General features: G+C 42.8%; 1 protein-coding gene across 1 annotated transcript; it reads right to left on the bottom strand.

The window, feature by feature from the left end:
* Positions 1–12616: 12616 nt before the first annotated feature.
* Positions 12617–23083, bottom strand: LOC129711326 (insulin gene enhancer protein ISL-1-like). The gene is made up of 5 exons (XM_055658903.1): positions 21967–23083; positions 20557–20813; positions 18560–18834; positions 15028–15162; positions 12617–14297 (listed from the first exon to the last, which is right to left on the bottom strand). Exons 1-5 carry the CDS (start codon positions 22176–22178, stop codon positions 14181–14183), a joined length of 996 nt encoding a protein of 331 aa, XP_055514878.1. The 5' UTR covers positions 22179–23083; the 3' UTR covers positions 12617–14180.
* Between the last annotated feature and the right edge of the window lie 2529 nt (positions 23084–25612).

Raw genomic sequence — 25612 nt, forward strand, 5'->3', positions numbered from 1 at the left:
ATTACCCTCCAAAGCTGCACGTCTTTGAAATGTGGGAGAGGTGGCGCCTGTAATGGCTGCCTCGCCAACAGTCTGTCGTCCTTTTCTTTCTTTGTTATTTTTAGTATGTGTTAAATGTATGTTTTAGTGTTCTTTAGCTTGTTTTATGTGGGGGGTGGGGGTTGGGGGGAACCTTTTTTTAATCTCTTACCTCGATAGAGATGCGATTTTTTTCCATATCGTATCTCCGTCTGCACTGCGGCCTAACATCGTGGAGCTCGTGGTCCCTGATTAGGGACCAACTTTGGGAGCTCCATCGCCGGCTGTGGGAGCTTCGATCGCCCCGACTGCGGATGGTTCGACTGCCCTGACTGCGGGAGAATAAAGAGGGAAGAACATTAGACTTTATTGCCTTCCATCACAGGGGGAATGTGGGGAACTGCTGTGGTGGATGTTTATGTTGACTTTTATGTAGTTGTGTGTCCTTTTGCTTTTTTCAGTATAGCTGTATGGTAAATCGAATATCACTTTACCTTAATTGATATACGTGACAATAAAAGACCTTTGAACCTTTGAACCGGAGCACCCAGAAAAAACTTACGTAGTCACAGGGTGAACGAATAAACTCCGCACCCCTGTCACCATCCGTAGTCCGGATCGAACCCGGGTCTCTGACATTGTAAGGCAGCAACTCGACCATTACACTAAAGCCCAATATATCGAATACAGGCAATCTCTTAATTCTCTTCAGCTGAAATCACTGCTAATGCACAAAACCAGATAATGTCGCTTTCACGGTAAAATATTCCCCTTTTAGCTAACCAGTATAGTGTGCTGAGTCTGTTAACTGCAAATGAAGGTGCTACTTTAAGTTTGATTTGGTTGCCAAAACCTTGAGACTTTAATGCACTGCTTGTTCTTTGCAGAAAAGTGCCTTTAGAAAAATGCTTTTGACCATGGCCACCAGCAGTGATCAGCACAAAATGCCCTTTAGGTTGTCTGGGAGAAGGACACAATGTACATTGTGGGATGGTTTCAAAACCACGTGACAAAATGCCTCATCACCAGAGCTCAGCAGCAAGCAATGGACACTGTCCTCATTAGTTGAAAGGACGGAAAGGTTCTTGTCGAGGTTTGGCCCCAGTTGTGTACTGGAGGACTTTGATGTATGGCTTGTTGCCAGAGACACACATCGAGATAAGCATAGTGCTGCCGGAGATCATTGGCTCGAAACCCATTGGTCTTCCATTGCAATGAGATGTTCAAAAGCGAATGCTGCTGCATGGCACGTTCCAGTGTGTAGGTTGTGTGCCAAGGGACACACTAAAGCTTGGTGCTACCAATGCAAAGACTTTGTGAGAAGGACTACAATTTAAGGTCCTGCGGCCATTACACACTGTTGTATCCTGTGCACACTTGAAGGATGCACTGTTTAATAAGGCCACATAAGTGACATTTGTGCTTTGGAATGTATTAATTGAAGATGATAACAATATATTGACTTCACTATGAATTTATAGGCTGGATGACACTCTATAAAGAAAGTCATGTTGGCGGGTGGATGGGGGAAGCTAGAAGAGAGAAGGGGCAGGTAGTAGGTGAACACAGGAGTGGGGAGGGTTTAATAGGCAGAAGGTTGGACAAAGGCCAGAGGTGAAAAAAGGTGTGAGACAAAAGCATTGTAGAGTTGCGAATTGTGAAAGAAGGGGAAGGAATGTAGGTGGAGACGGAGGGGGAGGGGAGAAGTGTGTGTGAATCTAGGTGGAGTACAGGGGTGGGGGATTGTTAAATGTTACTTAAAATTAATACGCTGCCCAAATTGTCAGATGCCCAAACGGAATATGAGACACTGTTCCTCCAGTTTGCATGTGGCCTCATTCAGACAATGGAGGAGGCCCAAGACAGAAAGGTCAGTGAATGGGAAAAGGAGTTTAAATGGTTAGCAACCGGGAGATTCATTAGGCCTTGGCAGATCAGATTTGATCAAATAGCATGCAAAACAAAACTTTTCAACATACCGTGGGTCACGTGACAATAATAGACCAAAACCAAAAGAAGTGAGTAAAAGATGTATTTCAGAAATTTCGGATTCCATGGCAGGCAAAGGTGTTTCTTTTGAAAAATAAATTTTCATTCTGTCGTAAGTTAGAGCAAACTAAAGAAAGTACTCATTTGGAACCATAGGTTTTTTGAAGGAGTGAATTTCAGACAGCGTGGTACTAGTTTAGTTTAGTTTAGAGATACAGCACGGAAACAGGCCCAACAAGTACGTGCCAACCAGTGGTCCCCACACTCTAACACTATCCTGCACACACTATCCTGAGGCTGTGGAAAGCATCTTGTCCGGAAATATTACCATCTGGTTTGGGAATTGCTCTGCCCAGCACAAGAAGGCTCTGCAGAGAGTAGTGCGTTCAGCCGAACGCACTATGGGAACTTCACTCGCCCCGCTGCAGGAACTATACATCAGGAGATGCAACTCCAGGGCCAATAAAATCATGGGAGACCCCTTCCACCCCTGCAACGGACTGTTCCAGCTGCTACGGTCAGGCAAACGCCTCCGTTGCCATGCTGTGAGAACGGAGAGGTTGAGAAGGAGTTTCTTCCCAGAGGCCATTCGGACTGTAAACTCCTATCTCACCAGGGACTAACTTTACTGAACCATTTTCCTTCCAATAATTAATATGTAAAAGACTATGTGTGTGTTTATGATTGTGTTTATAGTTTGTTTGGTTGTTTGTTTGTTTGTCTTTTTGCACAAAGTCCGCGAGCATTGCCACTTTTCATTTCACTGCACATCTCGTATGTGTATGTGACGAATAAACTTGACTTGACTTGACTTGACTTGACTTGACTTGACTTGACTTGACTAGGGACAATTTACAATTATACCATGCTAATTGACCAACAAATCTGTATGTCTTTGGTGTGCGGGTAGAAACTGGAGCAGCCAGAGGAAACCCATGCAGGTCACATGGAGAACGTACAAAATCCATGGAAACAGCATCCACAGTCAGGATCGAACCTGAATCTCTGGCGCTGTCGGGCAGCAACTCTACCGCTGCACTACCAGCAAAGTATAAAAATGTTCTGGTTGAATAGTTTCTAACAACATGGTTTGCTACACTGAAGGATGACAATGCCTTGGAGCAGGAACTTAAAGAAAAGTCTCAGGAACTAAAAAAATACAGTGATGTATAGGATTCAACAAGATAAATGATCAAGCTGCTATTCCTTTTCTCCAGTGTGACCCGCTGAGTTACTCCAGTATTTTGTGTCTATCAAATGGAAAGCCTGCACCAGAGAAGACCATCCATTGAGAGGTTACAGAACCTTTGCTCATCAAGAAAATTTTATGCAGGATAATATCAGCTAACTTCAATGAAGTCATCAAGGATCCTATAGATATTAGATCATTTGAGTTTCTGTCTCTCAAATTTATGTCGAATATTGGTTTGAGGGTGACCTGACTGCAGATTTATCATTGAGGCAGACTCAAGGAACAGATATTACTGTTTAGTTGTCTCATTTCTGTGGCCTTGTCAGTAATGCCCATGTCCTAAACCACTACTCTTTAATGCTATAGTCTCTAATACGTGATACTGCTTTGTGTGGATTACATTTCGAAAATTTCCACATCGTAACCTTTATTATTGTACCGTCTGAACAAAAAAACAGTTCAGTCTGGCTTCAGTGAATCAGCCAGGATTTCCAATTGCTTTCAAACTGTGTGGTCAAGGGTATGCCCCATTGTATATTCATTAGTGCCAGAATAATAAGGGAATCATCAATGCATAGTGGCTCGAGACTCTGGGAAGTTTCCTCAATGCATGTAATGAGATTTGTACCATTCACAAATTATCCATCTAATCGTCTAATAGCACGTGATGTTTCTACTGTGCCAACATTTTTGTGAATGTAGAATACTGTGTGGAATAATGCACTGTGCAGATTGGTGCATTTTGAAGACCTCATTATGATGGAGGTCAAACTATTCAGCACAGTTGCTTTGCTTTCCCATCATTAACTTCTTACTTCTTACTTCAAATAACTCACAAATCACTGAAATTTAAAATCATCTGAAAGTTGTATGTTATTTTCTAAATGGTTTGACTTTATGTGCCACTCTAACGATGGCATAATTAATAAGAATTGAAAGTTAACACTCTGGTTGTGCAATTAGTTTAATATATAGGCTGGAATAAATAGAACAGCATCAAATGGGTTGTATAAATATAGTGAAATACTTAGATGCACAGAAGCATAAAATGCTGAGGAAGGTTCAGCATATCGTGCTACAACTTGCTGTTCATTGACTGCTTTTGTGTTCCCTTCAGTACCTATCACTTTTCTCTTCACTGTTAAATAGTGTTAAATAAAATTGCATCTTGCTTATGCCCAGTTTAGTTTAGAGATACAGCACGGAAACTGGCCCTTCAGTACACCAAGTCATCGCCGACCAGCGATCCCCGCACACAAACGCTATTGTACGCACACCAGAGACCAATTTTCAATCACGCCAAGCCAATTAACCTTCAAACCTGTACGCCTTTGGAGTGTGGGAGGAAACTAGAGCACCCGGAGAAAACCCACTCACGGGGAGAATGTATAAACTCCATACAGACAAGCACCCATAGTCAGGATCGAACCTAGGTCTGGCGCTGTAAGGCAGCAACCCTACTGTTGCACCACCATGCCGCCCTAGTTGCCTGAAGTCTGTTACTGTCCTCTTCAATGCTTGGGACATGGCTGTGTTTTGTGTTTGCTGTAGTTTACAAGTCTATATTTAACATCCTGAAAAGAATAACAAGTCTCAAGCCAACAGCCAGGAAACATTCTGGTTTACTTTCTGCCATTTTATTGCTTCCTTTCTCATTGAGTTGAAAACATTGTTCGAGACACTTCCTGCTCACACATCCATTATTTCTGCCCTCTGCATTGTTATTATCTCAGTCTATAAATAAACAATTGACATCCTTTCTTAACATTGCATTCTCTTCTAATTTGCACATTTATCTCCTCAATCTCCCTCCCGCTGTTAGTTGCCCACAATGAATAGCACATTCCCTCAATTCCAACCAGAGAGGTTCTGCTTTTTGGGTACCCTATTGTTGAACCTTGACCAGTTCTGTTATAGCTTCCTTATTACTATACATCCCTGGCTCCACTCTACTTTGAAAGTTTGCCCATTTCTATCAGACCATATAACCCTCAGCTCAGGAATACCAAGTTCCCAAATCTCCTCATATGAACCAATTCTCTTTTATTCTATTCTATTTTAGTTCCCGGTGACAACTTGTGAGTGAGGCTCGGCAATTGTATTTACCACAGTCCATGCATTTACACACATGAAGTGCTAATCCAAAAATTAGGCTAAACAATTAGTTTAAAATTGGTTTAAAGCCTGACTCACAACATTTGTAATGTATTGTATTGTATTCAAATTTATTGTCATTGTCTCAATTAGAGACAACGAAATGAATTTCCCTTTACAGTCAGTATCATAAAATAAATAAATAATAAATATTAAAACATATTAAAAAAATAAAATAGAATTTAAAAAAAAGCACAAACACAGAAAGTCCACGACGCAACATAACACAGTGGCACCAAGGTGAGGAAGGCACCATTGTCCAGCCAGCCTCCCCTCCGATCTTCCCAGATGTTCATCCGTGGTCTGGGCCTTCCGAGCACCCGCAGTCGCCGCCCCGGGTTGGCCCGATGTTCAGGCCCTCACGCCGGGCTAGTGGAACGCCGACGCCGATCCCCGACGGTGAGCATCCTCCTCCTCAGCGGCCCGGACCTCCTGATCAGCCGCCTCCCGCTGCCGGAGTCTGCAGCTCCTGAGTCCGCAGGCCGAGCCGGGCAGAGTCGCAGGACCCCGCGCTGTCCATCAGCGCCGCCCGTGTTGGGAGCTCCGCAAACCACAGCTCCATGATGTTGGTGCAGCAGGTCCAGCACTCCGGGCTCCAGACGGCGACCCCCGGTAAGACATCGCCAGCTCCGCGATGTTTCAGCGCTGTCCCGCCGCTGCTGGTCGATCCGGTCGATCCCGGCAGGAAGGCCGCGCCAATCCAGGTAGGTAGGCCCTCTGTGGGGGAAGGGGGAAGGGGGGGGGGGGCGAGGACGCGACTCGAATAATAGTCGCGTCCTCACCAGGAAGCGGCTGAAGGACAGTATCCCCCGCACCGTACCCTCTTCCCCCACATAAAAACATTAAAAAAATCATAAAAAACACACATCAACATAACTAAAAAAACAAAAAAACAAAAAGATACCCGGCTGAAGGTGGAGGCTGCTGGCACCAGTGCCACCGGAAGTACAATACCTGGGAGGCTGGCTGGACAATGGTGCCTTCCTCACCTTGGTGCCACTGTGTTGTGTTGTGTCGTGGACTTTCTGTGTTTGTGCTTTTTTTTAATTTCTATTTTATTTTTTTAATATGTTTTAATATTTATTATTTATTTATTTTATGATACTGACTGTAAAGTACAATTTGTTAATCCATCGTGACATATGTAACAGCCTTGTTGAGATTCAGATTTTTTACTTTGAAGAGTCCCTCCTATCCCAGAACTAGATCCAGTAGGCCAGTAATCTGAAGCCCGCCCTACTGTAATTTCTTCAGCAACGTGCTAGCTTATCTGATCAAAATATTACATTAAACATAGAGCAATACAACACAGGAACAGGCCCCTTGTGGCCCATGATGTCCATGCCTAATATGATGCCAAACTAAACTCACTCCTTCTGTCTGCACATGATCCATATCCCGCTTTCCCCTGTATATCCATGTGCTTATTTAAAAGCCTCTTAAGTGCCACTATCATATCTGCATCCATCACCACATTCCAGAATCTGACACTCTGTAAATAAACTTGCTCCGCACATCTCCTTTAAACTTTTCCCATCTCACCTTAAAGTTATATCCTTTAGGATTTGACATTTCCACCCTGGGAAATAAAGATTCTGATAGTCTTCCCCATCTGATGAAATGTCATGGATATGTAAAATCAACCCTTTCTGCCTCCACAGATGCTGCCTTACAGAGTGTCCCTTATATTTTATGTTTCTATTTCAGATTATCTGCTTCGTTTCTACTTTTTAATCCAGCTCCAATACCCTTATTCAGTCCAGACCTAAAACATGCACCTATCCACGTTCTCCAGGGATGCTGCCTGACCTGCTGAGTGACTCCAGCACTTTTTTTGTAAATCCGTATCTGCAGTTCGTTCTTTCTAATATTGTGAGAACATTTGTCACACAAGCTATTTCACTCATTAGTAATGACATTCTTCATATTGTTCACAGTTTTGACGTATGATGTATGATTTCTTTATAATACATTTTATGGAGATATTTCAAGGAAGAACAGTTATGACAACTGGATTCTAGATAATATAATTTCTGGCCATTTAAGTTATTTGTAAAAAATCTGTTTCAGTGGGTACTCAAATTTCCACGATATGCTTCCAAAAATTGTGATTCTCTGTTTGAATTGTTAAATAAGAAAGATTTTTACTGGCCACAACAGAACTGGGACAAATTAAAACCCACATTTTTCACTCTCAATGGAGTTTTCTACACATTTATAGTTTTAGCTCTGTCCAACATACAAGAAGTAAAGAAAGTATTGAAGAATTCAGACATTAGCCACCTACTAAAATAGCTTGTAGCGTGCAATCTGTTGATTTCCCCTAAGATGTCACCTTTGTTACCTGTTCCACTTTAATCAAGCCCCCCCCCCCCCCCCCCCCCCCACTGAGAATGTGATTGGCAGCACATTGTGTTAACTATGGATGATGTATCCTTGGCTGATTTTAGAGGATAATTGCCTCTCTGGATAATAATCTTTGCAAGTAAAACAAATATAAAAGCTAAAATAATGATTAGGAACAAATTAGCTGCTGTAATATCAAAAACAAATTATCTACGTCTGAAAAAGACAAAATGAAAAGACGCAAAGTGCTGGAGTAGCTCAGCGGTTCAGGCAGCATCTTTGGAGAACATGAAAATGGTCTGAAGAAGGGTCCCGACCCGAAACGTCACCTATCTATGTTCTCCAGGGATGTTGCCCGACCCACTGAGTTACTCCAGCACCTTGTGTCTTTTTATGTAATTTAAAAGGATTGAAAACTTCAAGCAAAAACTTGAACATATGAACATTTAATACATTCATCTGAAATGCCTCTTGCTTCTATTTTCATGAAAAGGCAACTAAATTGATATATAAATGAAAACATTTTATTATCGAGGTAACAAGGGCAAATTTGTGGTGCCCTAATACTGTCAATGAACAACATTAGCACCGTTGGATAATGGAGATAATAAGATCAAAGCTTCACCTGTGCTCATCACTGAATCATTAAACGATGCTTTAGCCCAACTTTTCCACGCTGACTGAGTTGTTAATCTGAGCTAGTCCCATTTGCCTGCATTTGCCCAGTCCTATCCATATATCTGTTCACGTCATTTGAAGATTATGATTTTCTCCATGTCTATAGCTCCCTCGGAGTGAAAGAAATTGCCTCTGAAGTCCTTCTTAAATCTTTCGCCTTGTTCCTTAAACCTATGTTCTTTAGTATTAGAGACCTCGACCCTGAGAAAAAATACTGTGACCATTCACGTTATCCATATCCCTTGTGATCTTGTACACCTCGTTAAGGTCACTCCTCAGCCTCCTATGCTCCTAAGAAGAAACTCCCAGCCGATCCAACCGCTCTCTATAACACAAGCCTACAAACCTGGGAAACATCCTGATCATCATCTTCGTCTTGCGAATGAAACATAAACCAAAGGAATGTCCTTCTGCACCCTTTCCAAATTAATGACATATTTTCTTTCAAGATCAAGCATTGATGCATGGAACCAGAAGGGAGAAGGCAGGATAGGATAGGTTTAGAGGGATATGGGCCAAAGGTAGGCAGGTGGGACTGGTGTAGATGGGACATGATGGTCGGTGTGGGAAATCTGAGCCAATGGGCCTGTTTCCACGATGTATGACTCTATGTCTCTATGACGTAAACGGACAAAAAATGGACAATAAAACGTGGCAGAGAAAGATAGGATAATTTAAAAGAAAAAGGCTCCTACCAAGAACAACAAAGAATGCAAAAACAGACTTCATACTTGGGCTTTGTAACAACTGTTCTTTGACATTACAAGTTCCCCTTTTGGCCACCATGTGGAAACTGTACAGAGAGCAATTGTAGTTCATTGGTATTTCCCATTTGTATCTTTGTACAAGCCGTTTATTTTTGTTGTAGTCTGACCACTAGAGGGAGCAGGTAACAACAGATTGAAGTCAATTTAATTGTCCTATGAACTGACAATGGAACAATGAAATTCTTAAATGCTGCAGCTTTGATAACTCAATAAAACACAAATAAATATATGATAATCAATAATACAATGAATCAATAACAGTAATATGAGGTAACCATAATAGATCAAGTCAGACACATTGGCGCAGTGGTAGATCTGCTGCCTCAAAGTGCCAGAGACCTGGGTTCGATCCAGACTATGGGTGCTGTCTGTGCAGTTTATTCGTGCTCCTTGTGGCCACATGGGTTTCCTCCGTGTGTTCCGGTTTCCTCCCTCATTCCATAAATGTGCAGGTTTGTAGGTTAATTTACTTCTGAAAATTGCCCCTAGTGTGTAGGACCAACTTTTACCGCTGTACCATAGAGAGTATCCTGACCACCTGCTTCACGGTATGGTACAGCAGCCGCACTGCTGCGGACAGGAAGGCACTACAACGGGTGGTGAAAACCGCGCAGCACATCACCGGTGCCCCGCTCCCTGCCATGGATGCCCTCCACCGAAAACGGTGTCTGAGACGGGCTGGGAAGATCATCAAAGACCCCTCACACCCCAACCATGGACTGTTTGCCCTCCTCCCATCAGGGAGGCGGTACAGGAGCCTCAGGTCACGTACTAGTAGGATGAGGAACAGCTTCTACAACAATACAATCACACTGCTGAACTCGGAGTCCCGCCGATAGATTTCTCCGGTCCCTCCGTCCCCATTGTTTAATTATTCTGTATTTTTTGATTATTCTGTATCTTCTCTCTTTCTATATTTTTTTATTTCTTTATGCACAACTACTACGGACTGACGCAAAACTGCATTTTGTTGTACTCATACTTGTATTTGTGCGATGACATTAAAGTTGAATTGAATAGGATGGGATAGCATAGAATTAGAGTACAGGTGATCAATGGTCGCATGACTTAGTGGGCTGAAGGGTCTGTTTCCATGCTGTATCTCTAAACTCTAAACAAATCCAAAGTCCGTAGTGCAACCAAAGATACTGTTTCCGCACTGTATCTCTAAACGAAACTAAACCTCACATATCCATTAGCCTATCTAAAAGATTCTTAAATGCCACTAACATATCTTCTGCCACCATCACTTCTGGCACTGCATTCCAGCCACCCACCACCCTCTGCAAAAAAAAACAACTTTTCCACACATCTCCTTTGAAGTTTGCCTCTTTCACCTTAAAACTATGCCCTTTAGTCTTTGGCTTCACCAGCCTGGGGAAAAAAAAGATTCTGACTGTCTACCCTCTCTATGCCTCTCATAATTTTATATTATTCTATTAGGTCTCCCCTCCACCTCTGATACTCCAGGGAAAACTATCCAAGTTTGTCCAAAATTCTCGTTATTACCAATACCCTCTAATCTAGGCAGCATTCTGGTAAACTTCTTCTGCACCCTCTCCAGAAGCCACCACATCCTTCCTGTAGTAAGGCGACCAGAACTGCATACACTGCTCCAATTGTGGTCTGCCCACAGTTCTTTAAGGTTACACCAAGGATGACATCCATCAAATGAGACATTAAATGTCAGTTCACTCGGGTGAACATAAAATATCCCAAGGAGATGTTTCAGGAAAGAAATGAGAGTATCTTAAGCATCATATTCTCTCAATTGGCACTTTTAAACAGCATAACATGATCTTTTCTTAATCCCTTTTATCTGTTAAGAATGTAACATGTTCCAGATGAATTGGGGTTTGTTCTAATTGAGTGATATTCAAGATATAAAACTAATTTATATTTGCAATACTAAACTAATTTGAAGTAAATTGCCAATCTCACAGGGGCTCCTGAAGAGAAGAATTACATGTTTGTATTGAATCTGTAAAAGGCTGCTCTTCAGAGGTTGAGATTAAGAATGTGTGGTCAATGGTCTGTTCTGGAAATAACTATCATGTTCAACCTGGGAATGACTCACTTCCGTAACGTGATATCAGTAACCTTATTACGAATGAAACTTCAGCTTTTGATTCCAAGAATCTTAATTTTTTTTCTCTTAAACATAGAATAGGGTACACGATGAGTGGAATTTATTGCATTGATGCAGAATTTAATAATTTATTTATGGATGAATTTTGAATAAATGTTTATTGAAGTATATGGTATTATCATCAAAATTTAGATGAGAAGCAAAAATATATATTTTTTGTTTTATCCCTTATTAATTTCTTGTGATTAAAAGATTATATTTAGTTTTGTCTATAATTTATAAAGTTAGCCAATTTGAAAGGAGGTATCCTAGCGATGTCAGAATAATTTGATGCAGAACTTCCTTTTTCCACCACCGAGAACTAAGGAGGCACGTGGCTGAACATGTTAAAGGATGCCCCATTTTGTGTAAACAAGCATCTGCACCTTGCTTAAGGAGGAGACAGATTTCCCAATACAAAAGGCCGCAAGGCATATGGTATTGAGATTTGATAACGGAAGGAAGGAAGGTGTTCCTGAAATCAGTTGTAGTGTCTTCCTTGATCCTGAAGGACCTGAAGGTTCACACAAAGGGTGGTGGGTGTATGGAAAGAGCTGTTGGAGGAGGTAGTTAAGGCAGGGACTATTGCAATGTTTATGAAACATTTGGACATGTACCTGGATAGGACAGGTTTGGAGGGATTTGGGCCAAACACAAGCAAATGGGACTAGAGTAAATGGAACATATTGGTTGGTGTGGAGGTTGGGCCAAAGGGCCTGTTTCCACATTGTATGTCTTTATGACTCCATGACCTAAGGGCCTACTTCTGCTTCCCTTTGCCTGTGCTTCTAGGTTCCTATGTTTTACCTCTAAATCCATTCTATACTCATCAAGAAACTAAAATTACACCTGATCAAACTAATTTCAGGTTCTTGCTTATAAATGAAATGGTTTCATCTGTGTTTCAATGGTTCAATAAAAATATGAAGGGTTATTTGAGCAGAGAGTGTGGATGTAGTGTAGTCCATCATACAGACCAGCCTCCTCCCCCCCATCGACTCCGTCTACACTTCATGTTGACATTGCAAAGTAGCCAACATAGTCAATTTTCATCCAGTCATTCCCCCTTCTACCCTTCTCCCCTCTCCCATTGGGAAAGAAGCTTGAAAGCACCTTCTACTGATTTCAGGAACAGCTTCTTCCCCCTGTTATCAAACTATTGAACTATCCTACTATAGGCCAGGGTGATCGTTCAACCTATCTCATTGTGGACCTTAGACATTCCCTCTGTAACTGTAAGACAAAAATGCTATGACACTATATTCTGCATTCTGTTTTTTTTCCTTTGCACTACCTGCTGTACTTGGTGTAGGGCTTGATGGTATCATGATTTGATTACTATAGGCCAGGGTGATCGTTCAACCTATCTCATTGTGGACCTTAGACATTCCCTCTGTAACTGTAAGACAAAAATGCTATGACACTATATTCTGCATTCTGTTTTTTTTTCCTTTGCACTACCTGCTGTACTTGTGTATGGCTTTATGGTAGTCATGATTTGATTTGACTGGATTGCATGCAAATAAAGCATTTTACTGTATCTCAATATACATGACAATAGTAAACCAGTACCATTGAAATAGGGATTTATTGATCTCGGTTTGGTTCTTTATTTGTTGAAATGTCTGACAGTTTTCGTTACGTTTCCTGCCTCACTTGAAACCTCAACTATCTGGCTACAGTCTGTAATAATCAAGATGAATTTTATGAATGTGTAGGGTGGGTCCCTCTTGGACTACGATTCCTGTTCTTATTAATGTCTTCTGGTGGATGAGTGCACAAAATTAAAACATGGAATCTTACACAAACCTGCTGAAATGTGGGTGGTTTCTTTTACACAATATTTGATAACTTTTCAACTCTAAAGGATTAAAAAAAATACGAAAATGAAATTAAATCAAATAATGAGAATATCATAATCTGGGAGTAGCCCATAGTTGCCAGTTTCAATTGATATCATATTGCCAGTGAAATTCAAGGACAGGTTTTCTAAATCATGCACTCTGATTCAAAGCTGAAGTGGTAGAAGAATTCTTTAAGGTCATCAATGCAGTGATTGCATTTACTGAACTGGATTAACATAATAGTTCTGCAACTCCTTTTTGATGACTTCTATTCTTGCTCTTCTCGCATTTTGAATTTAGAACATAGAACAGTACAGCACAGGAATAGGCCCAGTGGTCCACAATGACTGTGCTGAACATGATGCCAAGATAAACTAATCTCATCTGCCTACACATGATCCAGATCCCTCGATATCCATGTGCCGATCTAATAGCACCTTAAACAACACTGTCATACTTGCCTCCATCACCACCTCTGGCAATGTGTTCCAGGCACCCACCACTTTTGGTGTAAAAAACCTTGCCCCCGCACATCTCCTTTGAACTTTGCCCCTTTCATCTTAAAGCTATGCCCTCTATGGACTTTTTGTTGGTTACACTAGGTACTTCAGCTTGTACTTTATAGCCTTTATTTGTTGTGTTGTAATGGGCCTGTAAAGCTGCAGCAAGTAAGAATGTCAATGTTCATTTGCCAGTCAACAATTAAACCCTTACGTACTTCTTTCCCTCTGTTATCAAGCTTCTGAATAGTCCTTCCATCATGGCACTTTTCTAACAACAGGGTGAACAAAACTGAACGCAATACCCCAAATGCAGCTTCACTACATCTTGTACGACTGTAGAAGTACTAAACTTGCTTCATCTTTCTGAACATGACAAATAGAAACAGGACTGGGTCCCGATCCGAAACGTCTGTTCGTTTCACTCCACTGATGCTGCCTCAACTAATGTTCCTGCAGCACTATTTTTGCTTGAGATTCCATCAACTGCAGTTTATTGTGTCTTTATGAAAGTCATTCTTGTTGGTTTTCCAATAAAGTCTTGGTTAATGGAAGGTTACAAAGTCAGAGATCTGCTGCTTGGGATCCTCCGCTGCTCAGTGTATCTGGAAGTTGGGAACTTGGAGCTGACACCTCACTACTACTGCAGTTTGAGTGGCATCTTCCACCAGAAAAGGCTACCTGTGGAGAAAAAAAAGAGTATATTTATTAATAGGAACAAAACATCCTCAAAATAAAGAAAAAAAATATCCATGAAAAATAACATCCTGCGACATTGCGGAAGAAAAGTGGCATAGGATGTAGAGTTAGTATCTTGGGAGAAAAGGGAGAAGATGGGAAGATAATCACCATGAAAGATCCAAGGAGATTGCAATTTTGAGGATTTTCCAAAATTCAAGCCTTCATCCACCTTGGCAAGGCAAGTGTTCTTTGGGATAGATGGATTGGATGGGATAGATGGATGGGAGGGAGGGGAGGGATGGAGGGAGGGAGGGAGGGATGGATAGGTGGCTAGATGGATAGATAGATCGATAGAAAGAAAGAAATGAGATAGACAGACAGACAGATGAGAAAACTGGATCAACTTAAGGAAACGCATGTGGTCACAGGGACAACATGTAAACTCCACACATACAGCACGTGTTCAGAGTCAAAGCCGGGCCTTTGATGTTTGAAGGTAGCAGCTCTACCAGCTGTGGCACCGCTTCAGATAATCCTTTTTGTTGGACTTAGTCGGGATCGATTCTATCTCCATTGAGAAGAGGGGCGCTCACATGCCAGAGGGAGGGGAGAGTTGGTCATTGTGGATATTGGTTTCTCATGGACTACTCAGCATACAATGCGTAAGAACCAGGTCTGCTGCAGGAACAATCAGGCAAGGGAAATGTAATGTTATTGTGGTTACAGCTACCTGCTGTGTAAAGTCCTTTAGATCTTCCCATGGTGTGTAACATTTGTGAACCTCAATAGGACTGCAGTATAAATCAGCTTTCTGTGTTAGTGGACTCATGGCTACCATCAAGGTTCCAATCAACCCTCGGATATCCTGTTGAAAAATTCAAAGAAAAATGTACTGTAGATTTCTTGAGAAAACTTGAGTGATGCCTCATTTACAAAAGTTAAAAAATGCATTGCATATTTGTTCAGAATTGCTCTGTCAATATCTTGCAAACTCACAATCTTTACCTCCTGGAAAAAGGCCACCGGGCAGGTGGCAACATCACCAACTTTAAACTTTGGAGATACAACATGGAATCAGGCCCTTCACCCACCAAGTCCGCGCCAATCAGCGATCACCCCATACACTAGCATAATCGCACACACTAGGGACAAATTACAATTTTACCAAAGTCAATTAACCTGCAAAACTGTACGTCTTTGGAGTGTGACAAACTGAAGCACCGGGAGAAAACTCATGCGGTCATAGAGAGAATATACAAACTACGCACAGACAGCACCAGTAGTCAGGATCAAACCCAGGTCTGTAGTGTTGTAAGGCAGTAACTCTACTGCTGTGCCAGTGTGCTGCCCTACAGGAAACCTGCAAGTTTCCTTCCAAGTCACACATCATCCTGACTTGTAAAACAGACAGAATTGAGCTGGGGCTGCGGGACTCGGAGCTGGGGCAGCGGGACTCGGAGCTGGGGCTGCGGGACTCGGAGCTGTTGCAGCGGCCCGGAGCTGAGGCTGCGGGACTCGGAGCTGTTGCAGCGGGATACGGAGCTGAGGCTGCGGGATTTGGAGCTGATGCAGCGGGACTTGGAGCTGAGGCTGTGGCGGGCCGACTCGGAGCTAAGACGGCGTTCCGGCTTTCGGCAGCGGCGATATCACCACGGAGGTCCGCTGGACTGGAGAGCGGCATCTCCGTCCTGGATCGATCGCCTCAGCGCAGAGGGAGAACAAGGAGGGAAGAGACAGAGACTAAGACTTTTACCTCCATCACAGTGAGGAGGTGCTTGGTGAACTCACTGTGGTGGATGTTAATTTGTGTTTATTGTATGTTTTGTTATTTATTGTTACTGTGTATTACTGCAGGCAACATAATTTCGTTCAGACCGAAAGGTCTGAATGACAATAAAGGAATCAAATTCAAATCAAAATTCAAAACATATCGTTATTCTTTCATTGCCATTCTCATGATCAAAATTCTGCGATCCTGCAGCACTATAGGAATGCCTTTCACCAGAAGGATGGCTGTGGTTAACAAACTTTCTTAAGGGCTGTTAGAGGGAATGGAGGCCACAAGATCATTCACTCTTCAACCCTTAACACTATTGGCAAGACCCTTAACAGCATTGGGATGTACAGAGGGATCTTGGATATGGATCAAGTTCACAACTATCTGAAAGTGGCAACACAAGTAAATAGAGTGGCAACGATGACATATGGTATGCTTGTCTTCATTGTTTAGGTCATTGAGTGTAAGCATCAGGAAGTCTCTTATGTTGCGGCTTTGTAGGACTTTGGTTCGATCACGTTTAGACGACCGTACTTTGTGCAGCTTTGCACCTTTGCTTTACCACATTTGGAATATTACAGAGAGTTCTCGTCACCCAATTACTGGAAGGATGAGGAGATTTTGGAGAGGGTACCTCAGAGGTTTACTAGAACGATGCCTGGATTAGCTACCGGGAGAGTTGGACAGACTTGGATTGTTTACCCTGGAATGCCGGAGGTTGAGGAGAGACCAGATGGAAATATATAACATTTTGAGAGGCAATGATAATGTAGACAGTCAGAACCTTTTCCCAGCACAGAGGGGGTGGGAGTTCTGGATATTAAGGAAATCAAAAGATTTCCCATCCCTAACACCTCCCCTCCACCTTTCACTTTCCCCTCCCTACCCCACTCCCCCATCCCAGCCCTTCTTCCCTCTCCAACCTCTCACCTTCCCATTCCCTCCCATCACCAGCCCCTCCATACTCCCTCTCCCCTAACCCTTCCCTTTCCCACACACCCTCTCCTCTCTGCTCCCTTTCTCCTCCCTGCTCCCTCTCCCTTTCCTACCACTCACCCCCCACCTCTCCATGCAGTACCCTCTTCCCCCTCCCTGAGCACTCACCTCTCCCCAGTCACTCTCCCCTCCCTGCCTCCTCTCGCTCCCGATCTCCTCTATCCTCCAGTGTTCTTAAGTTCTGTAGCTGCCCCACAGTTCAGCAGGGAGGCATCACAACCAGACATTTGCCCGTCAGTTTACTTAAACTGCAGGTCAAGGCTGCACTGATCAATAGTTAGCCTACAACTATTTTTTAATTTTAAAATGCTTTAAAGCATTCCATTAAGAAACAGCAGAAGGAAAGTAATTGCTCCATTGTAATTACTCACAACAATGTTCAATTTGTCTATTCAGTTAACAATATCAACTCATCAGGGAGTGTCTCAGGTTTGGGAATGACTTGCTTCCAGGTTGGTTCTGTGGGTTCTGGGGGTGGCTGATGAGGCCGATGCAGCAATCAAAGAGAGAGTTAGATAGAGCTCTAGGGGCTGGTGGAATCAAGGGATATGGGGAGAAGGCATTCACGGGTTATTGATTGGGGACGATCAGCCATGATTACAATGAATGGCGGTGCTGGCTCGAAGGGCTGAATGGCCTCCTCCTGCACCTATTTTCTATGTTTCTAAATACCTGATTTATCACAGCATATCTGATAAACAAATAAGGTTACAGGGCAGCACTGTGGAGCAGCTGGTAGAGCCTCACAGCGCCAGAGACCCGGGTTCCATCCTGACCTCAGGTGCTGTCTGTATGGAGTTTGCACGTACTCCCTGTTACCAAGTGGGCATCCTCAGGGTGTTCTGATTTCCTCGCACACTCCAAAGATGTGTGGGTTTGTAGGCTAATTGGCCTCTGTAAATTGCCCCCTTTGTATCGGGAGTGGATGAGAAAGTGGGACAACATAGAACTGGTGTGAACAGGTGATCGGTCATCAGTGTGGACTCAATGGGCCATAGAACCTGTATATCTAAACTAAACTAAACTAAACTACAAAAAACTAAACTAAACTAATAAACGATAGACATAACGTGCTGGAGTAACTCAGTGAGTCAGGCAGAATCTCTGGAGAGAAATTCCGGTTCTCTGGATACTTTCAAGAGAGAGCTAGATAGGACTCTTGAAGATAGCAGAGTCAGGGGATATGGGGAGAAGGCAGGAACAGGGTACCGATTGTGGATGATCAACCATGATCACATTGAATGGCGGAGCTGGCTTGAAGGGCCGAATGGCCTACTCCTGCCCCTTTGTTTATTGTCTATTGTTTATGTTGTCTATTGAAAGGATGGGTGACGTTTCGGGTCTGGACCCTTCTGCAAACTTGGTTTAGCTACTGGAAGACTGTGGAACTGCATCTGAGCCAGGAGAAAAGTAGAGGGAAAAGTAGAAATCAAAAGAATATTAATGCAAGAATTTCCACGGCACACAGTTTAAGACAAGATCCACTTACTGCTTTGTCCCTGTCGCGCTGGTCTATGTGTTTCTGCAAAACACTCTTCTTTTTGTCCTTGCACCGTTTATTCTGAAACCAGACCCTGATGACCCTCGAGTTGAGGCCCGTCATCTCTATCAGTTGCTGCTTCATGAGTGCATCTGGCCGCGGGTTTGCCGCATAACATGTCCGCAGCGTGAGCAACTGCTGCTCGCTCAGCACCGTCCGTACACGGGTTATCGTATCCGAGTGTTTTGCAGCATGTGCTGCTGATCGGTGGGCTTTGAGTTTTTCTGCCATGATATAGAAATATTCAACATAAAAGAATTGTAAACCATTGGGACAGGTACATGGGAACAAAGTGATCAGAGGGATATGGACTAAATGCGGGCAAATGGGATGAGCTTAGATGGAGACCTTGGTCTGCATTGGACGAGTTATAATAATAATAATAATAATCTTATTTATATAGCACATTTTTAGTCAACTTGCATTGACCCCAAAGTGCTTCACATAATTACATTACATTTACACACAGGCATAGGTGGGTGAAGTGTCTTGCCCCAAGGACACAGCGACAGTGTGCACTCCAAGCGGGATTCGAACCGGCTACCTTCCGGTCGCCAGCCGAACACTTAGCCCATTGCGCCATCTGTCGAGTTGGGCCGAGGGGCCTGTTTCCAGCTGTATGACTCTATTGGCAGATTTATTAATACTGTTGGACCTCTAGGAATGGATCACGAAGTCCTACAAACCCACATGTTCTTGGAAGGAAAATAGACCACCTGGAAAATATGCAAACTCCACCACAGACAACATCTGAGGTCAAGAACGATCCAGGTTTCTGGTGGTCTGAGGGAATGTGGTTCTTCATGCTCGTTCAGTCATTTATTAAGACCAGGACTGATAATTCTCCACACATATAATCCAGAATAGGTAAAACATATCAGGTTTTGCGTGAAAACATTGGTGACACAGGTGTGGTGTTAATGACAATCTAGTGCTTTCATGTTCACCATTAGAGGCAGTCCGCAGCTTATGCTACCATTCTATGAGTATTATCCAAAAGCCCATTTCTCTTTAAGTCAGAAACAATATTTTTCTATGGTAACATATATGGCTTCACATACACCTGCTATAACTCTTCAGTTTAATTGAAAAATCGTCCTAACACCAACCATAATTAAACAAAAAGAATATATACCAATATTCAGTCATTAAATAACACAATGAAACATTTTATTATTCATATTTCTAGCTTGAAAAAATGCTTTAAATGTGAATGAGAGACATGTTGTGGTCATTTCATTGTGTGGTCAAATCACGTCATTTGTAACATGGGGAAACCCTGTGCTTGAAGACTTTGGGCAACTTTTGGGCACACTCAGGCCTGGATCTTGAATAAGCTAACAGAGGAAGCCACAGAAGCAGATCCAACTACAAGACATAATTGAGTAGATAGATGGATAGGATGGGATTAGAGAGACCAAATGTAGGCAAATGTATAGCCCAGCCTGTCCAAGCTGGGCCAAAGGGCCTGATTTCATGCTATACAGCACTATGATTCTATTTAATGACTTTAAGTCTTCTGTGGCATAGTTGGATTTTAACATGCTTCTTGTATTCATGTCAGCTAGCAGAGCTACTTCCTCACAGTGCCAGACACCTGGGTTCAATCCTGACCTCAGGTGCTTTTTGTATGGAATTTGCATGTTCTCCCTGTAACCATAAGGGTCCATAAGTTTCCTCTCAGATCCCAAACACATGTGGTTTTGTAGGTTAATTGGCCTCTACAAACTGCCCCCTGGGGAGTGGATGAGAAAGTGAGATAACATAGGACATGTGTGAATGGGTTGGCATGGACTCGGCAGCTCTAAGGGCCTGTTTCCATGCTGTATCTCTAAACTAAACTAAATTCTGAAAGGACAGCGCATATCTTTGGATACTGGTCCAGGAATGTAAGATAGGCTATTGTTCACCTGCATGATAGCATTTGAGTACAAGCATCAACTGACCTGACAGATATAAGTTGTTGGTGTTGGCTAGAGGACTGATAACACCCTTGTGGTTTAAGCTGGAATCTGGAAGCCCACCGTCCTGAATACAGTATGGTCCGTCAAATCGCAGCGTGAACTCATCTCCAGGCATGAGCTGCCGACTGCAGGCCACACAGCAGAAACATCGTTGGTGATAGGTGAGGTCTCCAGCCCTTAGGACCAGGTCTAAGGATGACAATCCCGCCTGACACTGAGCACATCTCACGGAAAATTTGCTAAGGAACAGCACAGGAGAGTTCAGTTGTTAGAATCATATAGTAATACAGCATGCAAACAGGTCCTGCGATACAGCTCAACTAAGATGCCCCATCTAAGCTAGTTTACCTGCATTTGGCCCACATTGTTCTAAATCTTTCCTATCTGTTTAGTTTATTACCACATGTACCGAGGTGCTGCGAAAAGCTTTTGCTGCATGCTAACCAGCCGGTGGAAAGACAATACATGATTACAATCGAGTCATTTGCATTGTACAGATACATGATAAGAGAATAACGTTTAATTATCCGTATGCCTTTATTATCCAAGATACCCAAATATATTTTAAATGTTGTTATTTAAATAAATAACAACATTCTTTTAAATGTTGTTCTGTCTACCTCAACTATGTCCTCTAGCAGCTCATTTCATATACCCACCTGTGCAGGTTCCTATTAAATCTTGCCCTTCTCACCTTAAACTCTAGTTCTAGATGTCCCCTCTGCATTCACCCAATTGATTCCCCTCACTATTTTATACATCTCCATAAGATCACCCCTCAACCTCTGCTCATCAATGAATAAAGTCGTAGCCTGCCCAACCTGTGACCTTATTGACATTTACAAGAAATGATGGACATTGATAAATTGTTTCAGATGAACAAGATCGAGCTGCACAAAATATCACATGGTCTGTTTCTTCTTCTTGCGTATGGTGTGCACAGCCTAAAGTTGTAAGACAACTTGTTCTGTTTGATCATCTGTTTGTGCACGCCACGCTAGGGCAGGACAAAGTGATAGGTGGATACAGGCAAAGGTGGATTTTCATTGGATTTGGGATGGAAAGACAAAAAGTATGAAATAAGGGTATGGTATGAAGCTAGACAAAGGAATATAGATGGAGGAGGAAGGCAAGATAAAGGTGCAAATATAGGTGGGACACAGGGATGCTATCTGACCCTCTGTGATGATGCCTGACCCATTGAGTTACTCCAGCACTTGGCATCTTTTCTTTGTAAATTATCATCTGCAGTTCTTTGTATCTTCACATTATTTCCATTTAGGCTACATTTGATTTTGACTTCTCTTGTGTCGCAGATGGCATGCTAACTAGCATTTAATACATATAGACTGTATGAACGGCAGCAAGGATAGGACAAATGTTATTGCTCACCTGAAATAGTCAGTCTTGCAGTATATCTTTCCTTCCTTGATGAAGCAAGTACAGCTCTCGTCCAGATTCTGGTTACACTCCACACACTTGAGACAGGCTGCATGCCACTCCAAGTCAGGGTAGACTCTCAGAATGTATGGGTCGGTAATGTGTTTACTACAGCCCCTACAGGTAGACAGTGGGACTTCCTCTGCAACCCAGATAAAAACCATAATGAATTTACACTGGATATTAACCAACTAAATGAGACATTAAGTAAGGGTGGCACAGTGGCGCAGCAGTAGAGCTGCTGCCGTACAGCAAGACCTGGGTTTGATCCTGCCTACGGGAGCTGTCCGTATGCTCGTTCTCCCTGTGACCATGTGGGTTTTCTCCGGGTGCTCTGGTTTCCTCTCACATTCCAAAGATCGTCAAGTCAAGTCAAGTTTATTCATCACATACACATACGAGATGTGCAGTGACATGAAAGTGGCAATGCTCGCGGACTTTGCAAAAAGACAAACAAACAAACAACCAAACAAACTATAAACACAATCATAAACACACACATATTCTTTTACATATTAAATATTGGAAGGAAAAACGTAGTAAAGTTAGTCCCTGGTGAGATGGGAGTTTACAGACCAAATGGCCTCTGGGAAGAAACTCCTTCTCAACCTCTCCGTTCTCACTGCATGGCAACGGAGGCGTTTGCCTGACCGTAGCAGCTGGAACAGTCCGTTGCATGGGTGGAAGGGGTCTCCCATGATTTTATTTGCTCTGGAGTTGCACCTCCTGTTGTATAGTTCCTGCAAGGGGGCGAGTGAAGTTTCCATAGTGCGTTCGGCCGAACGCACTACTCTCTGCAGAGACTTCTTGTCCTGGGCAGAGCAATTCCCAAACCAGATGGTAATATTTCCGGATAAGATGCTTTCCACATCCGCTGAGTAGAAGCACTCGAGGATCCTCGGAGACACTCTGAATTTCCTCAATTGCCTGAGGTGATAAAGGCGCTGCCTTGCCTTACTCACGAGTGCTGCGGCGTGTGATGTCCATGCCATATCCTCAGAGATATGCATGTTTGTAGATTAATTGGCTGATGCAAATTGGTCCCAGTATGTAGTAAAGTACTAGTGTGCAGGTTGGATTGGACTTGGAAGGCCGATGGGCCCGTTTCCATGCTGTATCTCTGAACTAAACTAAACTTAGCAGACAAAATCACACTGTAATTTGGTTGCACTAGACTTCGATTTTGCACTATGGTTGCCTCGTATTATTGTTATTAATTTATTGTATTATAGATTATTGATTGTATTATTATTGATTATTTGTTGTATTATTGATTATTATTATATTTACCTGTGTTATTGTGTTAACTGGCTTGTTCAACTATAGTAAAAAAGAATAAGAAATTGACTCTTGACATCAAAACCATGATGGCCTAAGCACCGAATGCAGTCTGAATTTTATGAGTGGAATAATGAGAAAAACATAACCTTTCAAAATCTGTTTGAATCACAGTAGAGTCACGAGTCAAGAGTATGTAATTGTCATATGTCCCAAACAGAACAATGAAATTCTCACTTGTACATTAATTTCTTTTGACATTGTCATTTTGCAAACCCCTAAAATGGCATTGCATCAAGCGACAGGCTATCTCTTTGTACCTTCAACGTTGAGGAATACATTTTGGTTAGACATTGGGAGATTTTCACTGCACTATAGAACTTCACTGTGGCGCCAGGCAGGATTCTGTGGCATTAATACCTGCCTTAGCTCTGGGTCAAAATGCGTGGAAGCAGAATGACATGGAAACACTAAGGTGTAGGTGGCATGATAAACTGTCGATTCTAGTGGTGCGGTACAGAAACATGAATGACGACAACTAAGAGTGATATTATGTCCATTATCATCATAGCTGCATTAAAAAAAGCATTGAAAATGCAGATGCCGGAAATCTGAAATTAAAAAGGAAAATGCTGGAAACATCCAGTAAGCCAGGCAGCATTTGTAGAGACAGAAACTTTTAACATTTAATAGAAGGTGGCACAGCGGTAGAGTTGCTGCATTACAGCTCTTGCAGCTCCGGTGACCTGAGTTCGATCCCGACTACGGGTGCTGTCTGTACGGAGTTTGTACGTTCTCCCCGTGGGTTTTCTCCGAGATCTTTGGTTTCTACCCACATTCCAAAGACGTACAGGTTTGTAGGTTAATTGGCTTTGGTATAAGTGTTAATTGTTCCTGGTGTGTGTAGGATGGTGTTAATGTGCATGGACCGCTGGTTGTTGTGGTCCGGTGGGTCGAAGGGCCTATTTCCATGCTGTATCTCTAAACTAAACTAAACTAAACTAAATGAATGTGCATTGGTTTTACTATGGCTGCAAATATTCACAACGAGTGATAGAAGGCAAGATGGATGTTATGTTTGCTGAGGCAATGTAGGTGGGGCAGTGGGAAAACTGAAGGCGGATAATGGCACTTTTGCTAATTTCTCTAATTACCAAACAAATGTGTTAAATATCTTCATTAGTGAGTTATTGTAGTTAATAAATTTGAAAAAAAAAAGTGCAGATTAATTTCAGGGTTTTCTTACAGTAATTGTGATGAATTCAACCATAATTCATCAGCTATAAAGTGCATGGAACATTCAGAGAATGTGAATAGAATTTTATGAATGCAAGGTCATTCTTCTTCACAGTCCCTTCATTAATGAAAATAATTATTGAAAATTTACTGGCATATCGCTTATCATATGATTTCAAATGGCTTTCTAATTGAGATCAACAAATTGAAAATAAACCTTTCTGTAAAGTGATTTAATGTATAGATACTTGGAAAGGGAATTTAAATCTGGGCGAAAATTCATTATTTGGATAAAATAAGGAAATACATGGATCAAATGAAGATTACTGCAAAATTATGGGCCATAAATACCATGCAAATGGGTATGAAATAATGGTATGACTGTCAAAGTTTGTCAAATGGCGGACATCATCAGGCGGCTCCACTCCCATCAACAGGTGCAGCAGGCGCAGAGTGTGCCGCCACCTCACCGTGCCGCTGGTCCGGCCCCGGAGCCCAGCGACACACAGTGCACCACCAAGTGCCTGCCGCCCGAAGTGGACTCGTGGAATAAGCCGGCCCCCGCCAGTGAGGGCAGCACGGCCAGACCCAGGCCTGAGCGCACGGGGCAGGTCGGGGACAGCGCTGAGTAGCCGCGGGCCGCCAGCACCTGCAGAATGGAGTTTGTTGAGGCTCTGTCGCCCAAGGTGAACCTGTGGACACAGAGAGTGAGCGGGAGCGGCGTGGAGGCCGAGCCAGACATCAACGGATCACTCTACTGACACTTCGTCATGCCCCCACTCACCTCTACACCTGGATGTGGCAGCTGTGTCTGCCGGAGTAAGGAAATCGTGGAGTTGGAAGGCAGATTATCCGTCCTACACATAATCCGCGAGGATAAAATATTCCTCGACTCCCTGGTGGCCTTAGGTCCTGCTGGACCCACTAGTGTAGCTGAGTATTCAGACTCTACTGTCTGGTGTTTTACTGTACCGTTCCACAACAAAGTCCCTTGCCCCTGGACACAGCATGGAGCCAGACCCTGGGCTAAGACCAGCTCTACACCTTGTCCATCAGAGCCGTGGTCTGTAGTCCATATAGGAAA

This window comes from Leucoraja erinacea, chromosome 29, assembly GCF_028641065.1.
Source record: "Leucoraja erinacea ecotype New England chromosome 29, Leri_hhj_1, whole genome shotgun sequence".
Classification (NCBI taxonomy): domain Eukaryota; kingdom Metazoa; phylum Chordata; class Chondrichthyes; order Rajiformes; family Rajidae; genus Leucoraja; species Leucoraja erinaceus.

Excerpts from the sequence above, each read along its gene's own strand:
- LOC129711326 (XM_055658903.1), bottom strand. The coding sequence starts at position 22,178 with ATGGTTTTTATCTGGGTTGCAGAGGAAGTCCCACTGTCTACCTGTAGG. Across the intron at positions 18,835-20,556 it reads CAACAACTTATATCTGTCAG|AAAAACTCAAAGCCCACCGA; the intron begins GTCAGTTGATGC and ends ATATCATGGCAG. Across the intron at positions 15,163-18,559 it reads AGCGCGACAGGGACAAAGCA|GATATCCGAGGGTTGATTGG; the intron begins GTAAGTGGATCT and ends ATTTTTCAACAG.